Below are 23,060 nucleotides of genomic sequence, written 5' to 3' on the forward strand. Positions count from 1 at the left end.
CCCAGCTTCCACTGCACTCTGCGGCAATGAATTCAACAGGCCCACCACTGTCTGGCTGAAGAAATGTCTCTGCATTTCTGTTCTGAATTTACCACCTCTAATTCTAAAGCTGTGTCCATGGGTCGTAGTCTCCTTGCCAAATGGAAACAATTTCCTACTGTCCACCCTCTCCAAGCCATGTATTATCTTCTAAGTTTCTATTAGATCTCCCCTTAATCTTAACTCCAATGAATACATATGAGGAACTCAGCTGTTCCTCATGTTACACCTACCATTCCAGGGATCGTCCATGTGAATCTCTACTGGACACTCTCCAGTGCCAGTATGTCCTTCCTGAGGTGTGGGGACCAAAACTGGACACATAAACCAAATGGAGCCTAACCAAAGCTTTATAAAGTCTCAGTAGCACAATGGTGCTTTTATATTCCAACCCTCTTGAGATAAGTGACAACATTGCATTCGCTTTCTTAATCACGGACTCAACCTGCATGTTTGCCTTTAGAGAATCCTCAACTAGCACTCCCAGATCCTTCTGTACTTTGGCTTTATGAATTTTCTCACCGTTTAGAAAGTAGTCCATGCTTTTATTCTTTTTTCTAAAGTGCAAGACCTGGCATTTGCTCACATTGAATTCCATCAGCTATTTCCTGGACCACTCTCCCAAACTGTCTAGATCCTTCTGCAGCCTCCCCACTTCCTCAGTACTACCTGCCTGACCACCTAACTTTGTATCATTGGCAAACTCTGCTGGACATTCCCCAGTCTCTTCATCCAGGTCATTAATACGTAATGTGAACAGCTGCAGCCCCAACACTGAACTCTGCGGGACACCGCTTGTCACCGGCTGCCATTCCGAAAAAGAACCTCTTATTCCCAACTCTCTTCTGTCAGACAGTAAATCCCCAATCCATTCCAGTAACTCACTTCTAACACCATGGGCCCTCACCTTGCTCAGCAGCCTCCCGTGTGGCACCTTATCAAAGGCCTTTTGGAAGTCTAGAGAGACCACGTCGACTGGGTTTCCCCGGTCTAACCTACTTGTCACCTCTTCAAAGAACTCCAACAGGTTTGTCAGGCACGACCTCCCCTTACTAAATCCATATTGACTTGTTCTAATTCGACCCTGCTCTTCCAAGAATTTGGAAACCTCATCCTTAATGATGGATTCTAGAATTTTACCAACAACAGAGGTTAGGCTAATTGGCCTATAATTTTCCATCTCTTGTCTTGATCCTTTCTTGAACAAGGGGGTTACAACAGTGATCTTCCAATCATCTGGGACTTTCCCTGACTCCAGTGACTTTTGAAAGATCTCAACCAATGCCTCTGCTATTTCCTCAGCCACCTCCCTCGAACTCCAGGATGTATCCCATTGGGGCCTGGAGATTTGTCAATTTTAAGACCTTTTTAACTTTTCTAGCACTTTCTCTTTTGTAATGGCAACCATACTCAACTCAACCCCCTGAGTCCCTTTAATTGTTGGGATATTACTCATGTCTTCCACTGTGAAGACTGATGCAAAGTACTTAAGTTCTCCTGCTATTTCCTTATCTCCCATCACGAGGCTTCCAGCATCAGTTTGAAGTGGCCCAATGTCTACTTCTGCCTGTCGTTTGTTATGTATTGAAAGAAACTTTTACTATCATTTCTAATATTACTGGCTAGCATTCCTTCATATTTGATCCTCTTCTTCCTTATTTCTTTCTTTGTTATCATCTTTGTTTTTGTAGCCTTCCCAATCTTCTGATTTCCCAGTGCTCTTGGCCACTTCATAGGATCTCTTTCTTTGATAGATTTCCTCACTTCCTTTGTCAGCCATGGCTGTCTAATCCCTCCCTGGATAATCTTTCTCTTCTTGGGGATGAACCTCTGTACATTATCATCAATTTTACCCACTAACTCCTGCCATTTTTGCTCTACTGTCTTCCCTGCTAGGCTCTGCTTCCAGTCTACTTTCGTCAGTTCCCCTATCATGCCCTCATAATTATCTTTCTTCAACTGTAACACCATTACATCCAATTTTGCCTTCTCTTTCAAACTGCAGACTGAACTCTACCATATTATGATCACTGCTTCCTAAGGGTTCCCTTACTTTAAGATCTTTTGTAAAGTCTGGTTCATTGCAAAGCACTAGGTCCAGAATAGCCTGCTCCCTTGTGGGCTCCATGACAAGCTGTTCCAAAAAGCCATCCTGTAAGCATTCCATCAAATCAGGATGGTATGAGAATTAAAATGAGGTTGGGTGTTTTCCACTCTGGAGTAGAAAACCTCTCTTTTAAATGATTCTTTTGTCCAACAATTATACTTTTTTGCCTAAAGCTGTAGGCATTAATCCAAATAGTGGGCAGGGAAGTTCCATACCTCATCAAAATATCAGCTCCAGACATCCATTTCCCGAGACATCCTACAACTTTGATTCCAAGTTCATTTCCACATTTGCCCATAAAGTGTTCACCTCAACATCAATACCTTCCTTCACTTTGAAAGGACTCTGCAATTTGGAATCAAAAACTGCATCATCTGGGTGACCAGATCTGCTTGCCTCTCTTAGGCTTTTGGGTGAGATCCATCAGGTTCTGGTTTCTACCCAGATGGTGGAATGGTATGATCTCAATTTGTCTGGTATAGCTTCCCTATGGAATTCCACCATGACCAGGATATTCTAAATGCTACTGTTTTCTTTTTCCTCTGAGCCGAGCTTTAGGAGCCCAGTGGTGTTCAGACCAGCACAGGGGCCTGTGAATTTCGCCCTTTCCCTTGTTACAGCCCTTAGCAGTGGGGTACAAAGAGTGGCTCATTGCTCTGTAGTCTGAATCCAACATGCAGCTCCTGATGAGCACCTTGATTGAATACCCACTTTACCTCAACTAGGAGTCGATGCACAGCAGGGGGGAGTTTTTCCCAGCAGTAGCACTAATATCCCACTGTGTCTCCCTCACTTTTGTGTACCTCCCTATCTGAAGACACACTCCTAACACCACTCCTGCACGTTCAATAAACCTCAAGCCTGCCCACCCAGAGCTGGGATAATTCCCTGCAGACACACATTCCTGGGAGTCAGCTGAAGAAATTCTCCTGAGCTGCATTGAATTAATACACATGCTCCCATCGTCACCTACAGCTGAAATGAGCAGGCTGACTGTGATCTGGGAATAACACAGCAATGCTTGAGGTTAGATGCTTCCACCTGGTTTACTCTTACTGCTAAAGTCAGCAGTTTGCAGTCCAAGCTGATCCTTGCTTCCTCCCAGCTTCCCATGTGCTGAAGGATTCTCCTGATGCAGTTTGATTTGACCCAGTGATGTTGAAGGAGCAGCGATTTCTCTCCAAGTTGGGAGTGCTGTCATTCTGAAAGGAAAACCTGGAGATGCTGACTCTCCTGTACAGCTGCTCCTTCATCTTTGGGGTTTCAGGGATCGTGGGTTAGGGAGGGGGCTCTCCTGGTGATTGTTTGAGTGAATTTTGTAATGAGCATACACTGCAGCCTTCAGGGACGGTTTAGGTCCTTAACATATTTATCCCACAACGTAAAACCTTTTACTGCAAATAATCAAGTCATGCTGACATACTCTCTACAGTGCAGGCTGAGGCCATTCAGCCCATCGATTCTGCACCAATTATCTGAACAGCATCCTGTTCAGATCCATCCAATCCTCTTAACCCTGCATTTCCCATGGGCGATTCACCGATCCTGCACATCTTTGGACTGTGGGAGGAAACTGGAGCACTCATATGAAACCCACACAGACCCAGGGAGAGCATGCACACTCTATACACACACACACTGGAATCAAACCCAGGTCCCTGGCGCTGTGAGGCAGCAGTGCTACCAACTGAGCCACCACACCATCCTAAAGAAACATCTTGTTGCACACCAGTGAAGTCATAGAGTCATACATCACAGAATCAGACCCTTCGGCCCAACCTGTCCATGCCGACCAGATTTTCAAAACTGTACCAGTTGCCCTTGCCTGCATTTGGCCCATGTCTCTCTCAAACCTTCCCATTCATGTATCCATCCAAATGTGTTTTAAATGTTATAATTGTACCCAACTCCACCACTTCCTCTGGCAGCTCGTTCCACGTACACAGCACACTCTCTCTGAAAAGGTTGACCCTCATGCCCCTATTTTCATCTTTCCCCTCCCACTTTAAGCCTCTGCCCCTCTCGTGTTGTACTCCCACTCCCCCATCACAGGGTGGTTTTTATTGGTCAATCTTCAGTGTGCCAATCAGAAGGCTACGTTTCGTGCCCAGCCACAGTTACCCTTCAGGTGGTGGTGATGAGCTGGTTATTACAGCCCACCTGGTGTGAGAGAGACCAGAATGATGATGATGATGATGATGATGATGCTGCTGCTGCTGAGGGGGGGGGGGCTTCTGGGACTTGGATTCAGAAACAGTGATATTGTTCCAACTCAGGATGGCGAGAGATTTCCCTGGGGCTTCGTCAGTTTTGGGGCTGGATTCAGACAGAAAATTGGAAAGTATTCCACCACTTTTCATAACTTTGGTCTTGTAGATGGTGGAGAGGCTTTGGAAATTCACGAGTTGAGAAATTCGCAACAGAATTCCCAGCCTCTGACTTGCTCTCATCGTCATGAATATTTATCAGGGTTGACTCTGACCATGGTTCCATGTATAATACTCAAACTTGTAACTCAATCTGACAAGTAATGGCTAGACTGTAACATGGTATTTGAGAAAGTTATTGGGTCAAAGTAATTTGCTTCCACCAATCCATCCATCAAGGCTGTGATCATACCCTAACATTGAGTGGGCACATTCAATCCCCAAACTCTCACAGCACAACCAGTCCACTGGGGGCTGCTCAGTTCAACACATTCAACTTTATGTTGAGATATTCTCATGTCCATAAAGATGTGCGTATGGACCACATCGAGTTGGGAGGCCGGTTTCTGAGCTGTACGTTCGACAGATTACAATGTAAACAGGATCAGAATCAGAATCAGAATCTCTCCACTTGGAAACATCCTTGAGTTGAGGGCTAGTTTATCTTGAAACAATTAAAAACTGAACATGGAGACAGAAAAGTTGATCGTGCAATATATTTCCAGCAGCAGTTTAGACATGGAGGCCTGAGGCCTACTACATGGCTGAGGCACTCAGCACATTTAATGTTTTGGTTTGTAAACTGGGCTTCCTGAGACCTAAGATCCAAAAGATCACAGCAGATTCAGAAAGGATCCACAAAGTACATCAGTTGCCTGCACTAGATGACCCAAAAGCACTTCATTTCTGTCACTGTCAATCAATAGGCAAATGTTTAAGGTCAACAAAATCTAGCCATTTTTCAATGGACTCCCAACACTGTCATTCAAAAGCTAGGAAGACAAATCCTTCAGAGTAACAAACTAACAAAGTTCTGCAAATCTGTTTTCAGCATGTCTTAATACACAAGCTCAAATACAATAGTGATGTTTCAGAGTATGTTTTAATCTCATTTTCAGGTAGATATATTTACAGAATTTGCACTTGTGTAAGAGGTCAATCGCCAATTTCATCATCGACCAGTTGTCAATTCTAATTGGCTTCTGGATCCACTTCCCATTCTGCGCTGAATGGACATGGCAGCTGATCGATTGATTAACAAGAGTGATTGGCCATCACTGATGATGTCATTTCCTGCTTAATAAAATGAGGTCTGCTCCTGGAATATAAATAGAAGTCCAAAGGGTGTGGTGATTTAGGTAGAGTTGGTGGTAATTCTAAGTTTGTGATTAGCTTGTGACTTGTCTTGGGTAGGCCAGTAGTACAATATTTGTCACAAAATGGCTTCCCAGATTTGTCAAAACTATCACCAGGATTGTGAAGCTGCTGTCAACAAGCAGATTAACCTGGAGCTCACTGCCTCCTATCTCTATCAGTCTTTGGTGAGTGTTGTATCTATTTATAATTGCTTCTATTATGTGAAGTAAAGTTTTCCTTCTTCCTTTATCAGATTAACTTGATGCTCCTGGAGATTGACTTTAGTAGCTCTTACCTGTTTCACAATTCAAGATAACTGTGGTGTTACAGCAACAATGCAGTATGATACTGATGTGCAATAATGTATGCAAGGTGAAGTGTTCTTGGTTAGTGTACAACCCCCTGATATGGCTGTCACATGCAGTAACTGTTGTTTCCCTAGGATTGTCAAAACAGGATATTTTACAGGAATAGCTTAAAAACCATTTAGGTCAACCATATGGAGGTATCCATTGGCCAGCTGCCTTTCTGCTGCTTTAATGTATTCTGGTATGTTTGGTTTATTTTCTGCTAATGCTAAATAAGCATCATACTAGATTTGATACTGTAAAAGGGAGTTATGGCAGTGTTTATCAATGAAACTTGGCTGATCTGAGCGGAGGTATTTAATGTCAGCCTGTGAATGGCCTCCACTTAAATAGGCTCCAGTTGAGGCCTATTTACCTTTCTGTATTATCCATTTGTGTGGATGGTCAGGCTGCCACTGGTTGTCCATCCCTTCACCTGGAGGAAGAGTCAATTTGCTGTAGTGTTGGTGTAGCCACAAGGTGGCTGGAGTAGTCTAAAATTTGACTGACTGAAGAAATGGAGACCATCAAATCAGGATGGTATGAGAATTAAAAAGGCCCATTTTTTTTTTCCCAGTAATGATTTGCCCACGCCCTTCTGAAGTGTTAGAATGACCCATTTGGAAGGTGTTTAGTGAGTGCTGCAGGGTACCTGGTAGATAATGGACACTGAAGGGAGGTGGAGAATGCAGTACCAATGGAGTGGGCTGTTTTATCCTGGATGGTGTCTCACTCTTGAATGTTGCAGGTACACTCCTCCAGACATGTGGTGAGTATTCATCACACTCTGGGCTCCTCTGTTCTCTCTCATGAGATGAGAATGAAGTCCCTAGAGCTCTGATGGAGGTGGGAACAGCTTTCATTGGTGAACCAGTTAGCTTTTAATAAGGATGGATCACTCCCTTCCGGTCTGACCTGAGTTGTGCCCCTTCATAATCCTCCACCAACTGTTGTGGCCCAATCTGGATCTGTCAAAACCACTAAAGTTGCCCAGACCCTAACCTTTCCTCATCAGAAAGGCAGTTGTATAGTATACTCCAGGAGGTGATGCATTTGGTCAAACCATTCTGCTTTATACAAACAACTATCGACATACTATGGTAGAAGCACCAACAAAGGGAAACAGGAGTTTAAGACAATCCAACAACTTGGAACCTAATGGACTCAATTGCAACATAACAAAGGAACTGTTCCCATACCCACAACAGGCCAAAAACACCCCCTTTAGGAAATGGTAACTACAAACTCTGCTTCTTGCTGGCAGGTGAGTTTTCAGAGCATTCAAGTAAGAAACATCTGTTTGAAGCATGGAACCTAGTTTCAGAGTAACAGCATCGCCGCTACTAGCGGTTTCTGCCTGTTAAAACAAAACCAAGATTGGAGAATAACTGAACTGGCCACTCCCCTGTCATTTTTTCCTCTGAAGTAGCTATTTCCAAACATAGCAGCACCTCTTCCTTTTATGACCTGTCTTGAAGGGGGCACAAACCAAGGATGAAACATCCTGCTTAAAGGAGTAGCATTAACATAACATTCACTTGTGAGCATGATGGTTCAATGTCTGAGTCAAATATGGGTGTAAATCTAATGGTTTGAACTGCTCAAGTCCAACCAAGCATAGTGCTTTTCAGTTTAACTGTGGATGGTGTCACCAGCTTGATGTAATGGTTCATCTGAGGTGCATGAGGTTTTCCCTGTCTCGAACTCTTCCTTGATCAAGTTACACTTTTCTTATCACTCAGTTGCTTGCTCACAATTCAAAGGCTCCTTGCACAGGCTTTCCTCAGCAAACCCCAGGTCCCCTTTCTGTCATTCCATTCCACTCATTCCCTTCCATACTCTGATATGAACCCATTTGTACTGATCCAATCTATGGTACAGACAATCCCAATGATCTACAACTTGCACAAAACCCTCTCTTGATTTAAATTAGTGCCAGCAGTGTCCAACATCCACTTTAGCCCCAAAGGAACAATGTAGTTCCTTGCAGCAGCCTCATGGTTACTTTCTCATTGAATGGCAGGACAGGCTTGAGGGGCTGAATGGCCTACAGTCCCTGTGTTCTGATGTTCTGTATCTCTAGTCCATTCAGAAAAATGTCCTGGTGACTGGGTATTCCCCTCTGGTTAATGGTGACTGGAGTAGACTGCACTTCGTACTCCAGTGGCTTTCCTTGTCACACAACTGAACCCTCACCTTGTTAAAGGTTACAACTTCAGTTGGTTTCATGCAGAATACTTGATATACCATCCTAGACCTGGTCTGCACAGAAACAGACCCTCTAAGCCACTCATCCATGCCAGCTAGATATCCCACATTAATCTAGTCCCATTTGGCACATATCACTCTAAATACCTCCCATTCATATACCCATCCAGATGCCTTTGAAATGTGGTAACTGTACCAGCCTCCTACTTCCTTTGGCAGCTCATTCCATACACCACCTTCTGGAAAAAGCTGCTGCTTGGATCCACTTATGTCCATCCCTCATGTTAACCCTGTGCTGTCTAGCTTTGGACCCCCACCCCACCACAAATACATCCTGCACTCTCGTTTCCTTGTATTGAAGAGTTTCAGTCAATATCTAATACCTTCCAATTCTAATGGTGTTAATGAGCAGAAACATGAATTTAGTGTTTCTCTCCTCTGATGCTGTACCAGACCTGCTGAGCAACTCCCCAGCTGTTTAATCCAAATTAAAACATGGATGTTGCATGTCCTCAGGAGGAAGCTGGGGTGAAGAGCTGCTGGCTCACTGGACAACACTGGGATATTAAAATGGCTGAGAATGCAGAGGATTAATAACTGCTTGAATAGGCAGGCAGTCTGAGGGCTAAATTAGTCTCTACTGCTCCCAACTAGAATTGGGCCCAGTGATGTGTTAATGGGATGTAAATGGTTCTCTTTCAGATGTCGTACTTTGACCGGGATGATGTTGCCCTGCACCATTTCTCCCAGTTCTTCAAAGCTCAGTCCCAGGAGAAGCAGGAACATGCAGAGAAGCTGCTGAAATTCCAGAATCAGCGTGGAGGCAGAGTCCTCCTCCAGGATGTGAAGGTGGGAATGTTGGGGGTGGGGGAAAATGACTCATCTCGTGATGTGGCTTCAATCTGTTAGTAACAGGTTTTGCTCACCCTGATGGTGGAAGTGAAGAGTAGCTTGTCTTCCCATATGATCTCTTCCATCTCCCTGTCACTGCATAGAAACAGGCCCTTTCAGCTACCATATCTATGCTGACCCAACTACACTAATCCCACCTACCTGCACTTAGTCCTTCACACACTGTACCCTGGCATTTGCAGGATTTGTCCAGATGTTACTGCAATGTCACTGGACTAGCTGTCTCCCCCCACAATCCTCAGGTGGTGTATTCCATATTTATGAAGTTTCCTGAGATCCCACTAAATCCCTTCCTCCAATCATCTTCTGGACTTGAGGATGGTACTGGCACTGCAGTATCTCAGTGCCAGCAACCCAGGTCCAATTCCAGCCTCTGGGAACTGATCAAAGATGTGCCAGTCAGTTTGGTCATGCTCGGCATTCCAGTTTCCAGGAATACACAGGCTACATTTGTCCCTAAACAGCATTACAGGGTTGGGTAGGTCAGTGTGGGACCCTCTGGAGGGTTGATGTGGACAAATGACTGACTTCACCTCACTGTAGGGATTCTGATCCTTAACTGTCCTTTGTTTCCATGTTTCAGAAGCCAGAGAGGGATGAGTGGGGTAACGGTCTGCAGGCAATGCAGGTTGCCCTGGATCTGGAGAAGAATGTGAACCAGAGTTTGCTGGATCTACACCAACTCGCCACTGCCCAGACTGACCCTCATGTAAGCTTCACCACCTCATTCTCCTCACTGCCAGACCCTCAGGGTAACACCTCACTGGTTGGTCTCTGCGTTTGAAATTCAATAATGCAACACGTGCCAAGATGTGATTTGGTGATGCCAGTGTCAGACTGGGGTGTACAAAGTTAAAACTAACACCACCAGGTTATAGTCCAACAGGCTTATTCAGAAGCTTGAGCTTCCAAACTAATATTCTTCGACCACCTAAAGAAGCAGCACTCTGAAAGCCCGTGCTTCTGAATAAATCTGTTGGACAAAACCTGATGTTGTGATTTTTAACTTTGTCCAGATATCACGTTGTAACCACCAGTGTGGATCTGGAATGATCAATCTTACAACTCTTCAGCAAGGAGGAACTTGGATTGTAATCTGGGAGTGCTGAAGTGAGATTGGTCACTGAATCCTCATTCAGGACCATTGCAGTGGAATGATCACCATCCACCACAATACAACTCAGCTCCACTTAACTGGCAAGATGTGCCAGCTGAGAGGCTAATATATTCACCAGTACAAAATCTCTAGTTTGGATTTGAGTTGTCTAGAGCTATTACTGCCAAGTATGTTTTGCAGTGGGAATTCTCCAACCTGTCTTGGATTGTGCTCATGTAATATTCCTGTGTTCCAGCTGTGTGACTTCCTGGAGACCCACTATTTGGATGAGGAGGTTGAGATCATCAAGCGACTTGGGGACTACATCACCAACCTGAAGCGTCTGGGAGCCCCTGAGAATGGGCTGGGAGAGTACCTGTTTGACAGGCTCTCACTGGAGGACAGCAGTTAGTGGGGCATGGGGTACTGTCTGCTTTTGTCTGAATGCATTACTGACTTCACTTGGACAATCTGGCTCCTCCCTAGGGAGAAGGAATATGTTGGCAAGAATGTAATGGCTGTACCACCTGAATGGAAATGGATAAAATGTTCTGCTGACTTTTGCTTTTTGTCTATCATTTGGACCACTGATCTTTTTTATTTTGCTATGTGAGGTGCTTGATGTCAGTAATCATCCTGCAATTTGGCTCATCACTTGTCTAAATGTCTCCTCTTCACTCTTCCACCTCAGCTGACACTCCACACCCCAGTGGACAGGAATAACTAGATGGGGTTGTTGTAACTAATATTCAAGCTATCGTGCCCCACATGTGAGGTTGGTATCTTACAATGTGGAGTATAAGACCTTGTTTGTTTTTAATGATTCTTTTCTTTTGTCCAAGAATTATACTTTTTCTTTGGACTAATGCCCATCAAGTGTTAACCTCAGCATCAATGCCTTCCTTCAGTTTTGAAAGGACTTTGCAATTTGGAATCAAAAACTGCATGATTTGGGTGACCAGAACTGTTCACCTCTCATAGGCTTTGGGGTGAGATCCATCAGGTTCTGGTTTCTACCCAGTTGGTGGAATGGCATGATTTCAATTTGTCTGGTTATAGAGTTCCGGGGGGAGCAAACATGACCAGGATATTCTAAATGCTACTGTTTTTTTTTCCTGAGTATACCTTAGGAGCCCATTGGTGTTCAGACCAGTACAGGGGCCTGTAAACTTCACCCCTTCCCTTGTTACAGCCCTTAGCAGTGGGGTACAAAGAGTGGCTCATTGCTCTGTCGTCTGAATCAACCATGCAGTACCTGATGGTCACCTTGATTAAATACCCATTCTAGCACAATGAGGAGTCAACCCACACCAGGGGAAATTCTTTCCCACCGTAGCAATGTTATCCCACTATATCTTCCCTCACTTTTGTGTACCTCCCTATCTGAAGACTCACTCCCAACACCACTCCTGCACTTTCAATAAACCTCAAGCCTGCCCACCCAGAGCTGGGATAATTCCCTGCAGAAATTCTCCTGAGCTGCATTGAATTAATACACATGCTCCAATCGTCACCTACAGCTGAAATGAGCAGGCTGACTGTGATCTGGGAATAACACAGCAATGCTTGAGGTTAGATGCTTCCATCTGGTTTACTCTTGCTGCTAAAGTCAGCAGTTTGCAGTCCAAGCTGATCCCTGCTTCCTCCCAGCTTCCCATGTGCTGAAGGATTCTCCTGATGCAGTTTGATTTGACCCAGTGATGTTGAAGGAGCAGTGATTTCTCTCCAAGCTGGGGAGTGCTGTCATTCTGAAAGGAAAACCTGGAGATGCTGACTCTCCTGTACAGCTGCTCCTTCATCTTTGGGGTTTCAGGGATTGTGGGTTAGGGAGGGGGCTCTCCTGGGGATTGTTTGAGTGAATGTTGTAATGAGCATACACTGCAGCCTTCAGGGAGGGTTTAGGTCCTTAACATATTTCATTCCACAACGTAAAACCTTTTATTGTAAACAATCAAGTCATGCTGACATACTCTCTACCGTGCAGGCTGAGGCCATTCAGCCCATTGAGTCTGCACCAATTATCTGGTGAGCATTCCGTTCACACCCATCCCATCCTCTTAACCCTGCATTTCCCATGGCCATTTCACCAATGCTGCACATCTTTGGACTGTGGGAGGAAACTGGAGCACTCTTCGGAAGCCCACACAGGGAGAGCATGCACATTCTATAGACACGCATACACTCACCCGAGGCTGGAATCAAACCCAGGTCCCTGGTGCTGTTAGGCAGCAGTGCTAACCACTGAGCCACCACACCATCCTAAAGAAACATGTCGCACACCAGTAGAGTCATAGAGTCATACATCACAGAAGCAGACCCTTCGGCCCAACCTGTCCAGGCCGACCAGATTTCCAAAACTGTACCAGTTGCCCTTGCCTGCATTTGGCCCATGTCTCTCTCAAACCTTCCCGTTCATGTATCCGTCCAAATGTCTTTTAAATGTTATAATTGTACCCGCCTCCACCACTTCCTCTGGCAGCTCATTCCATGTACACAGCACACGTTCTGAAAAGGTTGATTCTCATATCCCTATTGTTAATCTTTCCCCTCCCACTTTAAGCCTATGTCCCTCTAGTTTTGCACTCCCCCATCCCAGGGTGGTTTCTATTGGTCAATCTTCAGTGTGCCAATCAGAAGGCTACGTTTCGTGCCCAGCCACAGTTACCCTTCAGGTGGTGGTGATGAGCTGGTTATTACAGCCCACCTGGTGTGGGAGAGACCAGAATGATGATGATGATGATGATGATGCTGCTGAGGGGGGGGGGGGGCTTCCGGGACTTGGATTCAGAAACAGTGATATTGTTCCAACTCCGGATGGCGAGAGATTTCCCTGGGGCTTCGTCAGTGTTGGGGCTGGGTTCAGCCAGAAAATTGGAAAGTATTCCACCACTTTTACTTGTAGATGGTGGACAGTGTTTGAAAAGTCAGGAGTTGAGAAATTCCCAACAGAATTCCCAGCCTCTGACCTGCTCTCATCGCCATGAATATTTATCAGGGTTGACCTCGGACCATGGTTCCATGTACAATATTCAAAGTTGTAACTCAATCTGACAAGTAATGGCTAGACTGTAACCTGGGATTTGAATCAGATACTGGGTCAAAGTAACTTGCTTCCACCAATCCATCCGTCAAGGCTGTGATCATACCCTAACATTGAGTAGGGACCTTCAATCCCCAAACTCTCTCAGCACACCACTCCACTGGAGGCTGCTCAGTTCAACACATTCAACTTTAGGTTGTGAGACCCTCATGTCCATATCACTGTGGGTATGGACCATGTTGAGCTGGGAGGCCAGTTTCTGAGCTGCACATTTTACAGATTGCAATGTAAACAGAACCAGAATCTTCCCATTTGGAAACATCCTTGAGTTGAGGGACTGGTCCTTCTTGAAACAATTAATAACTAAACATGGAGACAGAAAAGTTGATCATGCAGTATGTTTCTAACAGCAATTTAGGAATGGAAGCCTGAGGCCTACTACATAGCTGACACACTCAGCACATTTACCGTTTTGGTTTTAAACTGGGTTTCCTGAGACCGAAAGTCAAAAAGATCACAGCAGATTCAGAAAGGATCCACAAAGTACATCAGTTGCCTGCACTAGATGACCCAAAAGCACTTCATTTCTGTCACTTTCAATCAATAGGCAAATGTTTAAGGTCAACAAAATCTAGCCATTTTTCAATAGACTCACAACACTGTCATTCAAAAGCTAGGAAGACAAGTCCCTCAGAGTAACAAAGTAATAAAATTCTGCAAATCTGTTTTCAGCATGTCTTCATACACAAGCTCAAATACAATAGTAAAGTTTCAGAGTATGTTTTAATCTCATTTTCAGCTAGATATATTTACAGAATTTGCACTTGTGTAAGATGTCAAAGGTCAATCACCAATTCCATCATCCACCAGTTGTCAATTCTAATTGGCTTCTGGATCCAATTCCCATTCTGCGCTGAATGGACATGGCAGCTGATCGATTGATTAACAAGAATGATTGGCTATCACTGATGATGTCATTTCCTGCTTAATAAAATGAGGTCTTCTCCTGGAATATAAATACAAGTCTGAGGGCTGTGGTGATTTAGGTCCAGTTGGTAGTAATTCTAAGTTTGTGGTTAGTCTGTGACTTGTCTTGGGTAGGCAAGTAGTGTAATATTTGTCACAAAATGGCTTCACAGATTTGTCAAAACTATCACCAGGATTGTGAAGCTGCTGTCAACAAGCAGGTTAACCTGGAGCTCACTGCCTCCTATCTCTATCAGTCTTTGGTGAGTGTTGTATCTATTTATAATTAAATCTATTATGTGAAGTGAACTCTTTATTTCTAATTAACTTGATGCTCTTGTAGCTCTTGCCTATTTCATAATTCAAGATAAATGTGGTGTTACTACAACAACAACAGGGTATGATACTGATGTGCAATAATGTAAGCTCCTGTTTATGTTCAGTGTTGTTTCTGGGGTGCAGTGTCCTTGGTTAATGTACAATTCCCTGATATGGCTGTCACAGGCAGTAACTGTCATTTCCCTAGGGTTGTCAAAACAGGATATTTTACAGGAATAGCTTAAACCATTTTGTGGGTGGCATGATGGTACAGTGGTTAGCACTGCTGCCTCACAGTACCAGAGACCTGGGTTCAATTCCCACCTCTGACAATTGTCTGTGTTCTCTTCACATGATCTCTTCCATCTCCCACTCACTGCATAGAAACAGGCCCTTTGGTCTACCATATCTATGCTGACCAAACTACACTAATCCCACCTACCTGCACTTAGTCCTTCACCCACTATAGCCTGGCATTCTCCCCACTTCTGTGTGGGTTTGCTCTGGTTTCTCCCACAGTCCAAAGACCTGCAGGTTAGGTGAATTGGCTGTGCTAAATTAACTGTCTTAGGTGAAGAGGTAAGGTGGGTCTGGGTGGGTTGCTCTTCGGAGGGTTGGTGTGGACTTGTTGGGCTGAAGGGCCTGTTTCCACAGTGTAAGAGAGCTAATTTAGGTCCATCACATGATGAAAATGGAGGTATCCATTGACTAGTTGCTGTTTTGCTATTTTAATGCACTCTGGTATGCTTGCACATTCTGCTAATGCCAACAAAGCATCATATTAGATTTGATACTGTAAAAGGTATTATGGCAGTGTTTTATCAATGATACTTGGCTTACCTGAGCAGAGGTATTTAATGTCAGCCTGTGACTGGCCTCCACTTAAATAGGCTTCAGTTGAGGCCTATTTAGCTTTCTGTATTATCCATTTGTGTGGGTGGTCAGGTAGCCACTGGTTGTCCATCCCTTCACCTGGAGGAAGAGTCAATTTGCTGTAGTGCTGGTGTACCCACAAGGTGGCTGGAGTAGTCTGAAATTTGACCCAATGACTGAAGAAATGGAGACCATCAAATCAGGATGGTATGAGAATTAAAATGGTCCACTTTGTTCCAGTAATGATTTGCCCATGCCCTTCTGAAGTGTTAGGATGACCTATTTGGAAGGTGTTTAGTGAGTGCTGCAGGGTACCTGGTAGACAATGGACACTGAAGGGAGGTGGAGAATGCAGTACCAATGGAGTGGGCAACTTTATCCTGAATGGTGTCTCACGCTTGAATGTTGTAGGTATACTCGGACAAACGTGGTGAATATTCATCACACTCTGGGGCTCCTCTGTTTTACAGGTCCTCTCTCATGAGATGACCATGAAATCCCTAGAGCTCTGGTTAATGGTGACTGGAGTAGACTGCACTTAGTACTCCAGTGGCTTTCCTTGTCACCCAACTGAACCCTCACTTTGTTAAAGGTTACAACTTCAGTCGGTATCATGCAGAATACTTGATCTACCATCCTAGACCTGGTCTGCACAGAAACAGACCCTCTAAGCCACTCTTCCATGCCAGCCAGATATCCCACATTAATCTAGTTCCATTTGGCACATACCACCCATTCATATACCCATCCATATGCATTTGAAATGTGGTAACTGTACCAGCCTCCTACTTCCTTTGGCAGCTCATTCCATACACCACCTTCTAGAAAAAGCTGCTGCTTGGATCCATTTATGTCCATCCCTCATGTTAACCCTGTGCTGTCTAGCTTTGGACCCCCACCCCACCACAAATACATCCTGCACTCTCGTTTCCTTTTATTGAAGAGTTTCAGTCCATGTCTAATATCTTCCAATTCTAATGGTGTTAATGAGCAGAAACATGAATTTCGTGTTTCTCTCCTCTGATGCTGTACCAGACCTGCTGAGCAACACACCAGCTGTTTAATCCAAATTAAAACATGGATGTTGCATGTCCTCAGGAGGAAGCTGGGGTGAAGAGCTGCTGGCTCACTGGACAACACTGGGATATTAAAATGGCTGAGAATTCAGTGCATTAACAACTGCTTGAATAGGCAGGCAGTCTGAGGGCTAAATTAGTCTCTACTTCTGACAACTAGAATTGGGGCCAGTGATGTGTTAATGGGATGGGAATTCTTCTTTCAGATGTCGTACTTTGACCGGGATGACGTTGCCCTGCACCATTTCTCCCAGTTCTTCAAAGCTCAGTCCCAGGAGAAGCAGGAACATGCAGAGAAGCTGCTGAAATTCCAGAATCAGCGTGGAGGCAGAATCCTCCTCCAGGATGTGAAGGTGGGAATGTTGGGGAGGGGATTGGCTGATCTTGTGATGTGGCTTCAATCTGTTGGTAACAGGGTTTGTTCACCCTGAAGGGGGAAGTGAAGAGTAGCTTGTCTTCCCATATGATCTCTTCCATCTCCCCTGTCACTGCATAGAAACAGGCCCTTTCAGCTACCATACCTAGCTGACCAAACTACACTAATCCCACCTACCTGCACTTCGTCCTTCACACACTATACCCTGGCATTTGCAGTATTTGTCCAGATGTTACTTCAATGTCACTGGACTAGCTGTCTCCCCCCACAATCCTCAGATGGTGCATTCCATATTTTAAGTTTCCTGAGATCCCACTAAATCCCTTCCTGCTCAAATTATCTTCTGGACTCGAGGATGGTCCTGGCACTGCAGTATCTCAGTGCCAGCAACCCAGGTCCAATTCCAGCCTCTGGGAACTGATCAAAGATGTGCCAGTCAGTTTGGTCATGTGAGGTATCCCAGTTTCCAGGGATACACAGGCTACATTTGTCCCTAAACAGGATTACAGGGTTGGGTGGGTCAGTGTGGGACCCTCTGGAGGGTTGATGTGGACAAATGACTGACTGACACCTCACTGTAGTGATTCTGATCCTTAACTGTCCTTTGTTTCCATGTTTCAGAAGCCAGAGAGGGATGAGTGGGGTAACGGTCTGCAGGCAATGCAGGTTGCCCTGGATCTGGAGAAGAATGTGAACCAGAGTTTGCTGGATCTACACCAACTCGCCACTGCCCAGACTGACCCTCATGTAAGCCTCATTACCTCCTCATTCTCATCACTGCCAGACCCTCAGGGTAACACCTCACTGGTTGGTCTCTGTGGGTTTGCAATTCAATAGTGCATCATCTGGGGAGATGTGATTTGGAGATGCCAGTGTCAAACGGGGATATTCAAAGTTAAAGCTAACACCAGGTTATAGTCCAACAGGCTTATTCAGTAGGAGTGGAAGTAAGGCCATTCGGCCCATCAAGTCCACTCCGCCATTCAATCATGGCTGATGGGCACTTCAACTCCACTTACCCGCATTCTCCCCGTAGCCCTTAATTCCCCGAGACAACAAGAATCTATCAATCTCTGCCTTGAAGACATTTAGCGTCCCGGCCTCCACTGCACTCTGTGGCAATGAATTCCACAGGCCCACCACTCTCTGGCTGAAGAAATGTCTCCGCATTTCCGTTCTGAAATGACCCCCTCTAATTCTAAGGCTGTGTCCACGGGTCCTAGTCTCCTCACCTAACAGAAACAATTTCCTAGCATCCACCCTTTCCAAGCCATGTATTATCTTGTATGTCTCTGTCTCCCCTTAATCTTCTAAACTTCACTGAATACAATCTCAGGATCCTCAGCCGTTCCTCATATGTTAGACCTACCATTCCAGGGATCATCTGTGTGAATCTCCGCTGGACACGTTCCAGTGCCAGTATCCCCTTCCTGAGGTGTGGGGGCCAAAACTGGACACACTACTCCAAATGGGGCCTACCCAGATTTTTATAAAGTCTCAGTAGCACAATGGTGCTTTCATATTCCAACCCTCTTGAGATAAGTGACAACATTGCATTCGCTTTCTTAATCACGGACTCAACCTGCATGTTGACCTTTAGAGAATCCTCGACTTGCACTCCCAGATCCCTTTGTACTTTGGCTTTACAGCTTTTCTCACCATTTAGAAAGTAGTCCATGCTTTTATTCTTTTTTCCAAAAGTGCAAGACCTCGCATTTGTTCACGTTGAATTCCATCAGCCATTTCCTGGACCACTCTCCCAAACTGTCTAGATCCTTCTGCAGCCTCCCCACTTCCTCAGTACTACCTGCCTGTCCACCTAACTTCATATCATCTGCAAACCTTGCTAGAATTTCCCCAGTCCCTTCATCCAGATCATTAATATAATGCGAACAGCTGTGGCCCCAACACTGAACCCTGCGGGACACCGCTCATCACCGGCTGCCATTCTGAAAAAGAACCTTTTATCCCAATTCTCTGCCTTCTGTCAGACAGCCAATTCTCAATCCATCCCAGTAGCTCACCTCAAACACCATGGGCCCTCACCTTGCTCAGCAACCTCCCGTGTGGCACCTTGTCAAAGGCCTTTTGGAAGTCTAGATCGACCACATCCACTGGGTTTCCCCGGTCTAACCTACTTGTCACCTCCTCAAAGAACTCCAACAGGTTTGTCAGGCATGACCTCCCCTTACTAAATCCATGTTGACTTGTTCTAATCAGACTCTGCTCTTCCAAGAATTTAGAAACCTCATCCTTAATGATGGATTCTAGAATTTTACCAACAACCGGGGTTAGGCTAATTGGCCTATAATATTCCATCTCTTGTCTTGATCCTTTCTGAACAATGGGATTACAACTGCGATCGTCCAATCATCAGGGAGTTTCTGTGACTCCAGTGACTCTTGAAAGATCTCAACCAATGCCTCCGCTATTTCCTCAGCCACCTCTCTCAGAACTCTAGGATGTATCCCATCGGAGCCAGGAGATTTATCAATTTTAAGACCTTTTAGCTTTTCTAGCACTATCTCTTTTGTAATGACAACCATACTCTACTCAGCCTCCTGATTCCATTTAATTGTTGGGATATTACTCATGTCTTCCACTGTGAAAACTGACGCAAAGTACTTGTTAAGTTCTCCTGCCATTTCCTTATCTCCCATCACTAGGCTTCCAGCATCGGTTTGAAGTGGCCCAATGTCTACTTTTGTCTGTTTGTTTCTTATGTATTGAAAGAAACTGTTACACTTGTTTCTCATATTACTGGCTAGCCTACCTTCATATTTGATCCTCTCCTTTCTTATTACTCTTTGTTATCCTCTGTTTGTTTTTGTCGCCTTCCCAATCTTCTGATTTCCCACTGTTCTTGGCCACTTTATAAGATCTCTCTTTCTTTCTTTTTTTTTTCTTCTTTGATAGATTTCCTGACTTCACTTGTCAGCCACGGCAGTCTTATCCCTCCCTAGATAATCTTTTCTTGGGATGAACTTCTGTACAGTGTCCTCAATTATACCCACTAACTCCTGCCATTTTTGCTCTACTGTCTTCCCCGCAAGCCTCTGCTTCCAGTCTATTTTTGTCAGTTCTACTCTCATGCCCTCATAATTACCTTTTTTTTTTAATTTAACTGTAACACCATTACATCTGATCTTTGCCTTCTCTCTTTCAAATTGCAGACTGAACTCTACCATATTATGATTGCTGCTTCCTAAGGGTTCCCTTACTTTAAGATCTTTGATAAATTCTGGTTCATTGCAAAGCACTTGGTCCAGAATAGCCTGCTCCCTTGTGGGCTCTATGACAAGCTGTTCCAAAAAGCCATCCTGTAAGCATTCCATGAATTCCCTTTCTTTGGATCCGCTGGCAACATTATTTACCCAGTCCACCTGCATATTGAAGTCTCCCATGATCACTGACCTTGCCTTTCTGACATGACTTCTCTGTTTCCTGGCACATGTTGCACCCCTGGTCCTGACTACTGTTAGGAGGTCTGTACACAACTCCAATTATAGTTTTTTGCCTTTGTGGTTCCTTAATTCCACATCATCTGACGCTATGCCATTCAGTGCCAAAGATTTAATATTGTTCTTAACTAACAAGGCAACCCCACCCCCTCTGCCCACCTCCCTGTCTTTGGAAGCTCTAGCTTCCAAACTAATACTCTTTGACCACCTGAAGAAGCAGCACTCTGAAAGCCAGTGCTTCTGAATAAAACCTGTTGGACCAAACCTGATGTTGTGATTTTTAACTTTGTCCAGATGTAACATTGTAACCACCAGTGTGGATCTGGAATGATCAATCTTACAACTCTTCAGCAAGAAGGTCAAGGAGGAACTTGGATTGTAATCTGGTGGGAGTGCTGAAGTGAGATTGGCCACTGAATCCTCATTTGGGACCATTGCAGTGGAATGATCACCATCCACCACAAGACAACTCAGCTCCACTTAACTGGCAAGATGTGCCAGCTGAGAGGCTAATATATCCACCAGTGCAAAATCTCTCATTTGCTGGATTTTTCCAGGTTGTCCAGAGCTAGTACTGCCCAGTCTGTTTTGCAGTGGGAATTCTCCAACCTGTCTTGGATTGTGCTCATGTAATATTCCTGTGTTCCAGCTGTGTGACTTCCTGGAGACTCACTATTTGGATGAGGAGGTTGAGATCATCAAGCGACTTGGGGACTACATCACCAACCTGAAGCGTCTGGGAGCCCCTGAGAATGGGCTGGGAGAGTACCTGTTTGACAGGCTCTCACTGGAGGACAGCAGTTAGTGGGGCATGGGGTACTGTCTGCTTTTGTCTGAATGCATTACTGACTTCACTTGGACAATCTGGCTTTCTTTTCAACACCCCACCCACCCCCCCACCCCCATACCACCTGAATGGAAACAAATAAAATATTTTATTTGATCTTGCTTTTTGTCCTTCATTCAGACCACTGATCCTTTTCTCAAATTTGTTTGCTATCTCTAGGGGGGCTTGATTCAGTAATCATCCTGCAATTTGGCTCACATTACTGGACTAAAACACCTCCCCAAATGTCTCCCCTTCACTTTTACACCTCAGCCAACACTCCACACCCCAGTGGACAGGAAGAACTAGATGGGGTTGTTGTAACTACAATTCAAGCTATCGTGCCCCACATGTGAGGTTGGGTGTTTTACACTCTGGAGTAGAAAACCTTTTTTTTAAATGATTCTTTTCTTTTGTCCAAGAATTATACTTTTCTTTGGACTAATGCCTACACTTTCAGGCAAACAGTGGGCAGGGAAGTTTTCATACCTCACAAGACCAAACATCCATTTCCCGAGACACCCTAAATCTTTGATTCCACGTTCATTTCCAGATTTGCTCATCAAGTGTTCACCTCCGCATCAATGTCTTCCCTCACTCTAGAGGTGCTCCACAATTTGGAATCAAAAACTGCATGATTGGGATGACCAGATCTGTTCACCTCTTCCTTATGGGCTGTGGGTGAGGTCCATGAGGTTCTGGTTTCTAACCCGATGGTGGTACCAGCTAATGATATGATCTCAATTTGGCTGGTTATAGCTCCCCATGGAACTCTAACGTGACCAGGATATTCTGAGTGCTACTGTTTTCTTTTACCTCTGTGCCCAGCCTTAAGAGCCCAGTGGTGTTCAGACCAGCACAGGGGCCTGTGATCTTCGCCCCTTCACTTGTTACAGCCCTGAACAGTGGGGTATAAAGAGTGGCTCATTTCACTGTAGTATGAATCACTGATTTGACCCAGTGATGTTGAAGGAGCAGTGATTTCTCTCCAAGTTGGGGAGTGCTGTCATTCTGAAAGGAAAACCTGGAGATGCTGACTCTCCTGTACAGCTGCTCCTTCATCTTTGGGGTTTCAGGGATCGTGGGTTAGGGAGGGGGCTCTCTTGGTGATTGTTTGAGTGAATTTTGTAATGAGCATACAGTGCAGCCTTCAGGGAGGGTTTAGGTCCTTAACATATTTATTCCACAACGTAAAACCTTTTACTGTAAACAATCAAGTCATGCCGACATACTCTCTACAGTGCAGGCTGAGGCCATTCAGCCCATTGAGTCTGCACCAATTATCTGAACAGCATCCTTTTCAGACCCACTCAATCCTCTTAACCCTGCATTTCCCATGGCCGATTCACCGATCCTGCACATCTTTGGACTGTCGGAGGAAATTGGAGCACTCATAGGAAATCCACACAGATACAGGGAGAGCATGCACACTCTATATACACACACACTCACCCGAGGCTGGAATCAAACCCAGGTCCCTGGTGCTGTGAGGCAGCAGTGCTAACCGCTGAGCCACCACACCATCGTAAAGAAACATGTTGTTGCACACCAGTAAAGTCATAGAGTCATACATCACAGAAGCAGATCCTTCGGCCCAACCTGTCCATGCCGACCAGATTTCCAAAACTGTACCAGTTGCCCTTGCCTGCATTTGGTCCATGTCTCTCTACAACCTTCCCATTCATGTATCCGTCCAAATGTCTTTTAAATGTTATAATTGTACCCGCTTCCACCACTTCCTCTGGCAGCTCGTTCCATGTACACAGCACCCTCTCTCTGAAAAGGTTTCCCCTCACGTCCCTATTTTAATCTTTCCCCTCTCACCTTTAGCCTATGCCCCTCTAGTGTTGTG

The 23,060-nt window shown here is 44.9% G+C and overlaps 2 protein-coding genes across 2 annotated transcripts; both read left to right on the forward strand.

The window, feature by feature from the left end:
* Nucleotides 1–5,792: 5,792 nt before the first annotated feature.
* On the forward strand, nt 5,793–10,763 carry LOC140488962 (ferritin, middle subunit-like). The gene is made up of 4 exons (XM_072588190.1): nt 5,793–5,894; nt 8,967–9,113; nt 9,760–9,885; nt 10,529–10,763. Exons 1-4 carry the CDS (start codon nt 5,793–5,795, stop codon nt 10,682–10,684), a joined length of 531 nt encoding a protein of 176 aa, XP_072444291.1. The 3' UTR covers nt 10,685–10,763.
* A 3,676-nt stretch (nt 10,764–14,439) lies between these two features.
* Nucleotides 14,440–21,245, forward strand: LOC140488963 (ferritin, middle subunit-like). Its single transcript, XM_072588191.1, has 4 exons — nt 14,440–14,541; nt 16,752–16,898; nt 17,543–17,668; nt 21,032–21,245. The coding sequence occupies exons 1-4, from the start codon at nt 14,440–14,442 to the stop codon at nt 21,185–21,187; spliced, it is 531 nt and encodes a 176-aa protein (XP_072444292.1). The 3' UTR covers nt 21,188–21,245.
* Nucleotides 21,246–23,060: the final 1,815 nt, after the last annotated feature.

The sequence above is a fragment of the Chiloscyllium punctatum genome, chromosome 18 (genome assembly GCF_047496795.1).
Source record: "Chiloscyllium punctatum isolate Juve2018m chromosome 18, sChiPun1.3, whole genome shotgun sequence".
NCBI classification, from domain to species: domain Eukaryota; kingdom Metazoa; phylum Chordata; class Chondrichthyes; order Orectolobiformes; family Hemiscylliidae; genus Chiloscyllium; species Chiloscyllium punctatum.

Excerpts from the sequence above, each read along its gene's own strand:
- LOC140488962 (XM_072588190.1), top strand. The coding sequence starts at position 5,793 with ATGGCTTCCCAGATTTGTCAAAACTATCACCAGGATTGTGAAGCTGCT. Across the intron at positions 5,895-8,966 it reads CCTATCTCTATCAGTCTTTG|ATGTCGTACTTTGACCGGGA; the intron begins GTGAGTGTTGTA and ends GTTCTCTTTCAG. Across the intron at positions 9,114-9,759 it reads TCCTCCTCCAGGATGTGAAG|AAGCCAGAGAGGGATGAGTG; the intron begins GTGGGAATGTTG and ends TCCATGTTTCAG.
- LOC140488963 (XM_072588191.1), top strand. The coding sequence starts at position 14,440 with ATGGCTTCACAGATTTGTCAAAACTATCACCAGGATTGTGAAGCTGCT. Across the intron at positions 16,899-17,542 it reads TCCTCCTCCAGGATGTGAAG|AAGCCAGAGAGGGATGAGTG; the intron begins GTGGGAATGTTG and ends TCCATGTTTCAG. Across the intron at positions 17,669-21,031 it reads CTGCCCAGACTGACCCTCAT|CTGTGTGACTTCCTGGAGAC; the intron begins GTAAGCCTCATT and ends CCTGTGTTCCAG.